At 44.6% G+C, this 11,974-nt stretch overlaps 1 protein-coding gene across 1 annotated transcript in view; it reads left to right on the top strand.

Annotated features, from left to right (window-relative positions):
* Window positions 1–11,974, top strand: part of epha10 (EPH receptor A10) — a 133,733-nt gene that overhangs the window by 101,684 nt on the left and 20,075 nt on the right. The window contains exons 7-9 of the mRNA XM_019883221.1: window positions 6,990–7,114; window positions 9,453–9,750; window positions 10,753–10,861. Of these exons, the coding sequence (XP_019738780.1) occupies window positions 6,990–7,114; window positions 9,453–9,750; window positions 10,753–10,861 (532 nt within the window). The remainder of the gene's footprint in view (window positions 1–6,989; window positions 7,115–9,452; window positions 9,751–10,752; window positions 10,862–11,974) is intronic.

Genomic DNA, 11,974 nt, shown 5'->3' on the forward strand with positions numbered 1-11,974 from the left:
GAGGTTGGGGATAGAAACGTAGCAGGGGTTGCGTGAGTCAATGGGGCATGGGGCGGATAAATCTGGGATCAGAATTACCCGGGGCTCCTTATCTAGCCGCGGATTTTGCGCGGAGCCGCGCACGTGCGTCTGCGGCGCCTGCACCGGGCCATTTGGGCGTGACAGCTGACTCTGTGCATTGGCCCGTACGCCATCTTGTATACGCGGGAACGATAGCACCCCGCGGTATCATCCCCCTCGGCTTGTACGGCTTTTGTGTGCGCGCGCAAGTGATCGAAAACACACGCGGGTTGAACGTCCCGGCCCCTGGTGGTACTTCCAAAGCCCTTTAGCTGAGGCAGAGAAGTCGAGGGGGGGGGAGATGCAGGATGGCTGTAGTGACGGGGTGGGTCAAGGAGGAGGAAAGGATTGGCATTTCAATATCCTGAGAGGATTACCGGCTCCGCTTAGATGGCTGGTCCCCGCGGAGTTCCACGGGCCTGAGAGACGGACGAGGGAAGGCGGAGGGGAAGAGGGAGCGCTTGAATGTGGAATTTGAAGGGATGAGGAGAGGTGAACGGCGTAGCGATGTGAGCAGAAGGCCTTCTGGGAGCAGAGGAAAATGGGGAGGGGGGGGCGCAGATGAAGAGTTAGTGAAAATGAGCGGAAATGCCGTGCGGACGACGGCAATCTTTTGTGAACTTTGTGTCGTGGTGGTGCTTGAGGACAGACAAACAGGGGTGCATGGGGGGGGGGGGGGGGGGGGGGGGAAGGGGGCAGCGCCCAATGGCTAGAAATGACAATTTAGCGCCCAAATATTTTGGGATTGCATTAAACTGTGTTTGGCTGGAGAACAGGATGTGCCCCCCCCCACCCCCACTTTCAAATTCACACCCATTCACAGTTCTGCCAGTCTGATTCTAAAATCAAAAACAAGAAATGGAGCTGATTGTGACTCTGACTCAACACAACGTTGTTTTTTTTTTTTGTTTTTGTTTTTCGAACAACCATTGATGTGTGATTGCAGAACTTTATGAATATTTATGAGTTGAGAGCCGAGATCACTCCTTGTTGGGCTTTTTTTTTTTTTTTCGCATTTGAATATTTGCTTCTCTGTCAGAATGACGGCTGATCTGCCGCTAATAAACAAAACTTTGCTTTTCTTGATCAAGTTCCCAATAGCCCCCCCCCCCCCCCCCCAATCCTCTTTCACCCCTCTCTACCTTTTCTCCCCCCATCCCCGCCTCCGGCACTCTGCATGGAGGCATTTCAATCCTTTTTTTTTTTTTCCCTCCTTAATTAGAAGTGATGGCAAGGTGAGGCTTCAGCAGGCACTAAATGAATAGAGTCATCAAGCTACTTTTCGGGACTACAGCACAGCCGCTGAAGATGCTTTGTCACTCTGTGATGGGAATTTTAATTGCCTACCACTTGGCCTATATTTGGCGTCGATCAAGAGCTACTGACTCTGGATATGAATTTCATGTTTTTTATGATTATATGATTTTTTTTTTTTTTCTGTTGTCGTGGAAAGTGTGATGGCCACTTTGATAGCCACGCAAAGCTCGGGCGAAGGTGACCGCGCAACCCTGTATTTATAATTCAGGGTCGAAGGGCAGACTTCAATGCAATCTGAGCCAAACAAGCGCAAACAAAATAACGCCAGAGGGTCAGACTAGGCATAAAACTTCAGAATTCTTCCCCGGGTCTTATTTTTCTTTGTGTAATACCTTGTAAGGTGCCTCTGTTAAAAGAGCTTCTGTTGAGTCCCGCTGTGTAAAAATAGTGGGCGATCCGCATCGAGAGCCGAAGCCAAATTTTCTTTGATCCAAACTGGGAGGTCGCTGACAGACTAATTAGCTTGTCTGGGTGAATAGCGAACACTCCCCCCCCCCCCACCACCCCACACAGGTAGGCATGCATTTACGCGCACGTATACAAAGTTGCCCTGCCATTCTTTGGCATCGGCTTCGTCTTATAAAATGTTAATCAGCGCACGGCGTCATCCGAGCTCTCATTAATCAGTATGATTGATCCGTCAAATTATCTTTTGTAATGCAATCTAGAATCAATGATGATGATGATGATCATAGAAACGGGGAAATAATACATGACAGATGATGGGAATGGACTTGGAAGTGTAACAGGGAGCATTCCTGATTTACTGGGTGCTGGTTAAAAACGTCGCGCTTGGAAATGGAAAAAGATGGAGCGCACTATCGATGATCAGAGACAGAGAACGGATTTTGAAGTCGGTTGATTCGTTTGGGTGCTTTTCGTCGGAGTTTCGTATGGTTTATTGAGCTGATTTTTAGTTTCACATTTTGAGAATCAAGACGAGATTTGGAAATGCAAATACACGAGACGGCTTCGTTGAAAACCGGGACCGGCGATATGCGTCGTCATTGATCATTAAAGCAGGTCGGTAGCACAAGTGCAGGCAAGGAAGTGATTGACAGACACGCGGGGAAAGGGCAAGTCTGACAAGGCGCCGGTGAGACTAATGATCAGAGGAGGAGGTACATGATGAAAAGACAGGCAAGGGCATAACGATTCAAAGTAAGAGAAAAAAAAAAGGCTCAATGTTTTGGGAAAAATAAAGAGCAAGATAAAAGGCATCCAACACACCTCGTTGAAATGCCGTACTTGAACGTTGCCCATCACGTCATCTAGGCTGGTCCCAAAATGATCATTGACCACGCAAAAATGCGATCCAGAGTTGCCATGACGACGATGATACCGATTAGCCTCTCATCAGTAACTCTACCCTCAAAATGAAGCTTTTTTTTTTTTTTACCCCCCAAGCTGTCGTCCTAAATTAAAAGAGATCTTGGTCATTCTCACGCACAGTTGCCAATTGTCTCTTTGTCTTATTAGCTTGTTTGCGCGCCGTTTCTCGTCCTGCTCCCGGCCACCCGCCCACTGACTGGCACTTTTAATTACGCCGTCACCGAGACTCCTTTTTCCCTTGTCGCGCTAATAGACACCCTCTTCTTTTTCCCGATGTCAGATACACACACGCCCAATTTGGTGACTGGAACGAGAGCGAACGTGTACGTAACCGTTTAGATGGAAATGTCCAAGTGTCTCCTCTTTGCTGTGCATCCCTTTCACAGATAGACTTATCCAAAATTGCTGTGTGCGTGTGCGTGTGCATGTATGTGTGTTTTAATATCCTCCCTCCCCATTTTTTCCCCCAACACTGGTATGAACAATAATAACCGCCGAAGATTTCTATCAGCTCACCTCGCCTCCTTTGCTGCCCTCTTCGCTTTCTCTGCTGCTGAACTTTTTTTTTTTTTTTTTCGGATTATTATTTTCTGAATAGAATCAAGCCGTGTATTTGCATTGGAGCATGAACGCTGCTGAATCTCAATAGGACATTCCGTCTGACGTCTCAAAGCAGGCCTTGAAAGCAACGCGGATGCTTCAAGTGACATCGTGGAGGTTTTGGACACAATCCCATGCATGAAGTTGCTCATCTTGAGGAAATAACGCATGATATCAAAGGTAAAGGTGGATTCAGAAATCTGCACGGACCACCGTGCGGGCCACTGCGTGCTACAGAGGATTCAGCATCTGTCTCCTTTGATAATCAAACAGCCATGCCAGTCGTGCAAGCGCTGCCTTTGTACGCACGCACGGGCCACAGGAGCCTGAAAGCAACAGCTGCCATTTTGTGCCAAAGTCAATTCGTGGCTGTACCTGCCATCGAGTCCCGAGCTCGATCCGCCACGTAACCCAACCCCTCCCATCTCCCCCAGTGTTTGAATAACGAGAGGCCTGTACTGGGACTGTGCATCACGAAGCAGCTTTGAATTGAAATTTCAGGAAACTCGCTTTTCAGTCACACTTTGAGAGCACGGAAGGCAAAGTTAAACAACCGGCCTGGAATCTTTGGCGCCATGCGTGTTGCGCATACTGACTATTAACTTGCATTCATTTTACTTTGTGTCTGCCCCAACTAGTCATCTCATATAAAGGCAGCGACTATGCTTTAAATTCACTCCAAAAATGACCGTCCCAGTCCGACATTGTGCCAACCGTCCTGTAATATTATTCCTCTATTCTCTCCCCCTTTTTTTTCCTCCTCATTGTTTGCCTTTTGAAGCCTGCAAGCCTCGTCTGTACGATTGGGACGTGCACTGCGAAGCTTTCAAATTGGGCATTTTGTGAAGCTGTATGTCTTTCTGACAAGTGCCTATCAGCGTCTCCCCTCAATGTTGTCGCCGCTCTACAATGAGTGTTTGAAAATGACTTCCAACGCGAAGCTAAGGAAGCTTCTCGCCTGTGAGGCCCGCCAACTCTTCTCTATTGCATGTGAAACTCATTCTGTGCCTGTCAGTGTTCATGTGTCACTGAAAATAAGACGGCAGGAAAAAAATATCTATATATTTTTTTTTAGATGATAGTCAACATCAAGTCCAGCTCTGAAAATACAATTTCGTACTCGCTTGTGATATTTGGTTGCGGTATCTCATATCTGATCTTGGACTGTGTTGCTATAGTCTGATTGCATGAAATGAACTTTTAGAAACAGAGATTACCATATTCGCTCCAGAGTGGAAATTGCACCAGTCAGAAGAAAAACACATATATAAGTCGCTCTGGAGTATAAGTTGCCCTTTTTTTTGTGGGTCCATGTTTGTACTCAAACCGAGACTGCAAAAATCTATGAATCTATAATGCTTCAGTAATGCAGACCCGCACGTTGAACCTTGCACAGCGGCAAGAGACCCTTTATTTTCCGCTGTCGAGGTACAAAGCAAGCAAGTGATTGTGGGTGCACGTCTATAGCGAAATCATCCAAATGTGTTCTTTGGTGCCGAGATTGAGCTCTAATGTGTTCTGGGATTTAGTGGGGAGTGGGGCGGGAAGCACCCGTCTTATGCATAATTCAGCACAAAGAAAGCAAAGAAGTGCAAACAACAGTCTGCAGTTAAAGGTGAACCGGGCAGATTTACTCTTCGTTTTTGAGTTAGTGTATTAAGATGAGCATTTCCTCTGTTTGGAGACTTGATAGTTTTGTCACCGTAGAGTCGTCGTTTTTTTTTTTTTTTTTGTTTGTTTGTTTGTTTTTTCCCTGCATATATGCTGCCCTTAATAACCAATCACTGCCGAATAATTGTCCATGCAAAGTGTGTCCGTCGCCTGTTGCCCCAAGACAGCCGGGAAAAAAAAAAAAGGATAAATTTTTGTTTTAATCTATTGCCTCACTCGACTGTTATCTTGAATTAAAAAAATGGAGACCCGCATTATTTCTGTTTGCGGATGTGCAGTATTTGTCTCTTGAGTGAGTGACAGGTCGACCATATTGAAGTGCGGCGGTTGCCATCAACAAAATAGATGAAATGTCGGTTAAAGGTCAGGGGGAAATATGAGCAGGAAAAAGGACAGCAGCAAAAAAAAAAAAAAAAAAAAAGAGTTTACTTTTAAGGTTACTGATGGGAGCAGCAGAAAGGACAGATGACAAAGAAATTGAAAAAAAAACACAACAAAGAAAAGCAACAAAAAGTAATTTACATACCAAAGAAAAAAATAATTACAATAATTACTTCTTGTTTATTAAATGTAATTTATTAAAAAAAAAACATTAAACAACCCCTCACCATGCTCCTAATTGTGTAATAAAAATGTTACAAGTAGCCCGTGAGTGGCTCGAATACATCCTGCGTCGACACTAAAATTCCTTATTTCCTCTAACAAATATTATTTACATTTACATTATCCCATCCTTCAGTTAATGTTGCAGTCCCATTTGCACTTATTTAATATGTATCGCGGATTTTTAGTTTATAGAAGAGCCCCGATTCCGATCGGAGGATGTCAGATTAATTTTCTTTTGTTCTCGTTTTTGTTTTTTACGCTGCCGTGACCTATAATGGAAATGTGTCAGTGTACATTTTTAAATGGTGATTAAAAGTAATTATTAAATGGAAAAAGTGATTGATTTACACAAAATATGGCGGGGGGGGGAAAAATAAATTTTCATTTTTTAATATTAGGCTCAGACAAAAATACAAAATGTAAAAATGTCACCCCGCACTGATCACCTGTCGAAAATGGAAACAATGAATAGTCCACAGAATTTTCAACAATGTTGTGTTCATCCAGCCAAAGAGAGGAGTCATCTGGATAACTTTTCTCTTGGACTCTCATGGGTTGAGTCAGAAAAAGTTATTGCGGTTAGATTAATTGAGAGACTCGGAGGAAAAAAAATAAAAAATGAAAAGTGGCTGTTTGAATTTGGGAGGCTCTCCATCCTTTTAGTCTTACGTCGATGCCAACTTGTCAGTCAATCCATATCTGCATTGATCTATTGTCAGTCTCAACGTGCTTCTGTCTGCCACACACACCACACACACACACACACACACACACACACACACACACGCACTAGATGGGCTAGTGTAAGTTGAATTATTTTCATAATCTTTGCTCTCATTAGCTGTGGCATAATTAGATGCGATGGTGCACTTTACGAATAGTGTACTTTGCAGCATTCATTCGCAAGAAGCTGCCCCAGTTTAAGTCAATCCATATCTGCATTGATCTATTGTCAGTCTCAACGTGCTTCTGTCTGCCACACACACCACACACACACACACACACACACACACACACACACACGCACACACTGTTACAAGGTCTGTTGAATGACTAATCCATTACTGCTGTCCCGCTCCTTTTTTTCATCCGTCTCCCTAAAGTAGAATATTGGCGGACTCTCCCATCTGTCCTTAAATATAAAACGCTTTTTCTTTCGAATCTGAACTGAAAATACTGTCGGCTTGCTGAATAAATCAATAGCCGTTTTTGAAAGGAGGGAAAAAAAAGACTTTTGTTACACCGTCAGGCTGTAACTGCAGGCGCAAGAAAAAAAATGTTCCTAATGTCCTTGGCAAATGTAAAGCTATTGAAGAAGGGGCTGTATGTTTAACACGACCAGAGTTCTACAATCCAAGACTGACTTTCTATTCTTCTTTCCCTCGCCCTTTCTATTTGTAAAGCTTCATCTCTGATCAGTGAGCTACGAGCTGAGAAGATTGAGGAAAAGAGTGTCACGTTGGTGTGGAGGCAACCTTCGTCCCCAAATAGAAGCCGGACGGAATATGAAGTCAAATACTATGAGAAGGTAAACCCAGTTTTTTTTTTCAATGGTCATCAAAACAGAATGTTCCGTTGGACCAACTGAGCCCAAAAGGTGGTGCTTGAACACCTCGAACTCTTGTCAGAAATCTGTGTTAAGGCCCTGCAGCATTTTATTGAAATTTTAAAATATAGTTAGAAATAATTTTCTCCGTCCCGTATGAAACGGTCAAGCCCCCCTCGCATCTAAAACAAAATTACATTTGACTGCCTGTTTTTAGCCATTCTGATTTTCAGTCTTGGCGCCATGCTAGCTTCCTAGTGTCAATCATGTCAAGTCTCATCAAGTCAGAGGTTACTGCAGCAAAACTCAAATAATTTGTGTTCCCACGAAATTTCTAGAAAGTCGAGTCAAGTTTTCATGTTGAAAATCAATTCCTACTTGCATGGATTGTTCACAGCTAGCACTGTATGGAACACTGCTACTATGATGAGAAATGTTTATCGCAAATCAGACTCTGTATTGTCCATCACGCTACTATCTTCTCGATTAAACGCATGACCGACATGAAGCTTGGCTGACATTAGCTAACCTGTGAAGCTAACTTTAATTAAACGCATGACCGACATGAAGCTTGGCTGATGTTAGCTAACCTGTGAAGCTAACATAGCTTCACAGCCTCTATGGTTTTCATATTGACGGATGAAGTTAGATATTGGAATTGTTTCTTTTCCTTTTTTGATTTGTTGTTGCCATTCTCCTTTTCCTGATTGTATTAGAAGCATAATCCTTGAATCCTAATTCAATGATTTTTAATTAGCTCCTTCCGTCGTCGCATGTTGGAAGTGTTTTGATAGCCTTTTGCGCCGCATATTCTTAACGTGTGAAGCAGGTTGCCAAATGTTTTCAGCCAAGCAAGTCGCAAGTCCGATTTTTGAAGACTCATCTCAAGTCATGTGACTCGAGTCCCCTAACACTGCGGAACGTTAGCTATCAAAAGCACAGCTGGGCTTAACGTACACATGTTACGAACTTCAGGATGAATGTAAACTATGTTTATGTTCAGTTAATCATCAGCAAGTGGGAAAACGTACGTATTTTTAAGGAGCGGTCATGTGGACAGCCACTGTCATTTAAAATGTCACATCACACTCATTCAACACGGGGTTCCCAACAGACAGTCTTCACACTAAATCTGCCGTTGCTCGTAAACTCACAGCTGTCGCACAACCACCATTTTCATACGGCGTGTTTTCGGTTATGTCTGTCACACTTCGCACCTCCGTCTCTTCTCTACGCTTTGCCATATTTATGAAAATATGTATCCCTCGTCCCGGTTTTGCCACGTGGAAAAGGTGCGGGGCGGGTAAGACTGCGCAAAAAGTGAGGCGATGTTAGAAGGCGGTGAGGATTTGCTAAGATTGAGATGGCCGAGGTTGAGAACAAGTTAGATAGCGTATTAGACGGGTAACAGATTAGGAGAAGATGACACGGCTTACTGTTTCCAAGAGCGTGGTGCTGGAGAGAATTGAAGGAAGATGATTTGGGAGGGTGGTAGATAAAAGCAAGAGTGAAGGGGATGGATAGAAAATAACTGAGTCAGACAGCAACATTGTCGCAAAGCCATGAAATGAAAAGGCAATACAATTACACAGCGACAAAGAGCCTGTCGTATGTTTTTTTTCTCTCTTTTTTTTTTTTTTTTTTTTTTAAATGGTATCGCTTTGGAGTTGTGGTCTCATTTTTCTTCTCTTATTAACGTGTTGTGTTATACTGTGGGCCAACATAACAGCCAAAAATATTGCTCAACATTCGCTCCCACTTATTTTTCACCGGAGTAAATTACACACGGCAGTGAATGTTTTGTTTTATTTCTTCAAACGTGAAGAATTTATGGGTGCTTCAAATTTTTTTTTTTTTTTTTTTAAAGCAATTTTCCTCATCCTCTGTCCTCGTTCGTCTGGACTAAAAATGACACCTACGGTATTCTCTGCATTTGTTTATTCACGATTGGCTAAAAAAAAAAAAAAAAAAAAGTGTTACTTTTGAAATCTTTGCCCGCAAATCCGCATTCGGTGTTAGTTTGAGTCATTATGCCGATGGACACATGAAGATAAATTGATAACGTCACAAGCATGGCAGGCAAATGACACCCAAAAAAAAAAAAAACACGACAGCAATTACGCTAATGGCAGTTTGTTCAAAGTCATTTTCGCAGCGTGAGACGCGACGTACTCGCAGGACGCAACATTAGGCGCACCTGCACAATCTAATGAGTGCGATACTTCATTATTGTGGTGTATCTAATCTTTTGTGCCACGTGACGGACGTGTCATTCAATCTCTTTCCGTTTCTTCTCATCGCACGCTCGCCGTCTCCGCAGGAGCAAAAGGATCAAAGTTATTCCACTGTGAAGACGTCCTCCACGCGGATCAGCGTCAACAACCTCAAAGCCGGCACCACCTACGTCTTCCTGATTCGCCCCTTCACGACCCCAGCGCCGTCCTCCTCGCTGTCCTCCTCCTCGCTCTCATCCTCTGCCTCCTCATCTTCCTCCTCTGCTTATCCTTCCTCCTCCTCCTCCTCCTCCTCCTCTTCTTCCTCCTCCTCCTCCTCCTCTCCTTCCCCAATCGACTACGGAGCCTTCAGCGCTCCCCTGGAACTGCAGACACTGGGAGAGCGTGAGTAGCCTTTTAACACCTCCGCCCCAGCCTCGTCCTGTTCCCTTTTCTCCTCGCTGACGCCTCTCCGCCGAGCACCTCCAGGCGACCGGTGATTTAAGATGCGGGGGAGCTCGCGTGGGCACACGGCCAGCCTAAACAATGAGGCGCGCGGCTCGGGTTTGAGAGTGTCAGCATTGTGACAGTCTGAGATAATGTGTGAAGATTCCACATTTTTATCGGTGAGCTGTGAAACACTTTGTCTTTGATAACACCTCCGAGTGTTGTTTTTGCTCTGCGTGTGTGCTTTAGGCCTCTAAATTCTAATGGAAGAAACCTTTTTGATATTCAGCGGTGGGATTTTTAGTGCAGTGATACGCAGGGGCGAATTTACCTAAAAGCCGCTCCGCGCATCCGGCATCTCCTACATGCGGTCAAAAGACCAAATCCAGCATGGCTCATTTGTTGTTTGTTTGGTTTTTTTTAGTTTGGGCCAAACGGAATATTACACAAAAGCGGTCGACCTTTTTGTGTTTTTGCAAGTGAGATCTTAGTTTCACAGTTACTTTACGGACGATGCTTACTCTTGCCGCAGGCGAGCTGAGAAGTGTCAAACAAGTGATGACCTCAGGAAACTTTTCAAAGCAGCCGGAGTCGAACATCCTTGTAACTACATGGGAAATGTAGCCAAGAAATACCATCCCAAAATATAAACAGCACAATGCCTTTCGCCGCAGATAAGGCAAGCCAGAAAAGTTTGTGATTGTTCTTCTTTTTTTTTTTCTTTTTTTTTTTTGGGATCGTTTGCCTGGCGTTGAAAGGCATCATATCGAGAGGTGTTTTTAATACAGGATTTTCATTCCCATTTTTCTTTAAAAGTACTTTAGCGAGACAGATGCCGGGGCCTTACTTTCAGCATGTTGCAACTCATGTTGCTGTTGAATATGCTAAAGAGTGTCCATCAGACAGATGCGGGTTTGTTTTCGTCTCTTTGTCAACAACCTATTTCACTTCCTTTTGCAGTGGCGCTGGCATCCAGTGAACAGAGTCCTGTGGTGATCATCGCTGTCGTGTCCGTGGCGGCACTCGTCATGCTGCTGTCGATGGGCGTCGGACTGCACATCTGGAGGAGGTAAAGCACATTCTTGTGTTCCATTCCTCTAGACCAGGGACGTCAAACTCATTTTTGTCGCGGGCCTGATTTTAATTACAGTTTCCCTTGGAGGGCCGTTATGACATATGAAGAAGTCAAGAGAAACATTGAAAAATGCTTACAATATATCTCTTATTGATTACATATGAGAATTAAAAATGTTGGAAAACATTTTAGAAAGGGGGCCGCCCGGTGGTCCAGCGGTTAGCACGTCGACCTCACAGTGCAGAGGTACCGGGTTCAATTCCAGCTCCGGCCTCCCTGTGTGGAGTTTGCATGTTCTCCCCATGCCCGCGTGGGTTTTCTCCGGGTTCTCCGGTTTCCTCCGACATTCCAAAAACATGCATGGCAGGCTGATTGAACACTCAGAATTGCCCCTAGGCGTGAGAGTGAGCGCGGATGGTTGTTCGTCTCTGCGTGCCCGGCGATTGGCTGGCAACCGGTTCAGGGTGTCCCCCGCCTACTGCCCGAAGACGGCTGGGATGGGCTCCAGCACCCCCGCGACCCTTGTGAGGATTAAGCGGATCAAAAAATGAATGAATGAATGAATTTTAGAAAGGATCGTAGAAGTTGACATGTTTGAGCTGCTTTTGCGGGCCGCATAAAATGATAAGGCGGGCCAGATCTGGCCCCCCGGGCCTTGCGTTTTTTTTTCCTCATCTTGACCAAAAAATAAAAAATAAAATGTCACACAAACCTGCATTTGACATCAACAAACAACAGCTCATCGACTCAGCGCGCGCCTAATCCAAATTGGGCTAATCCCAAAATAACAGGATCGTATTATCCTTGGCAGTATATTTTTGATAGACCTTGTCCATGGGATTGTATTAGATTATGCCCGTGGAACTGATGTGGTGGCCAGTGCGAGCGGGTCAACTGTCAAATATTGCCATCAAGAAAATATTGTGACATTGATAGCACCAGACCGATTTCAGACAAATGTGAAGGCGCAATGACGAGGTCAACTCGGTGGTGAAATGGGTTCGAGTCACTCGCAACACCCCACAAACCGGTGCTGTTGATCTCTCTCTCTCTCTCTCTCTCTGTCTCTCTCTCTCTCTTTCTCTCCTTTCCACTCCTTCGTCATTT

Source organism: Hippocampus comes, unplaced genomic scaffold (genome assembly GCF_001891065.2).
Source record: "Hippocampus comes isolate QL1 unplaced genomic scaffold, H_comes_QL1_v1.1 scaffold87, whole genome shotgun sequence".
NCBI classification, from domain to species: domain Eukaryota; kingdom Metazoa; phylum Chordata; class Actinopteri; order Syngnathiformes; family Syngnathidae; genus Hippocampus; species Hippocampus comes.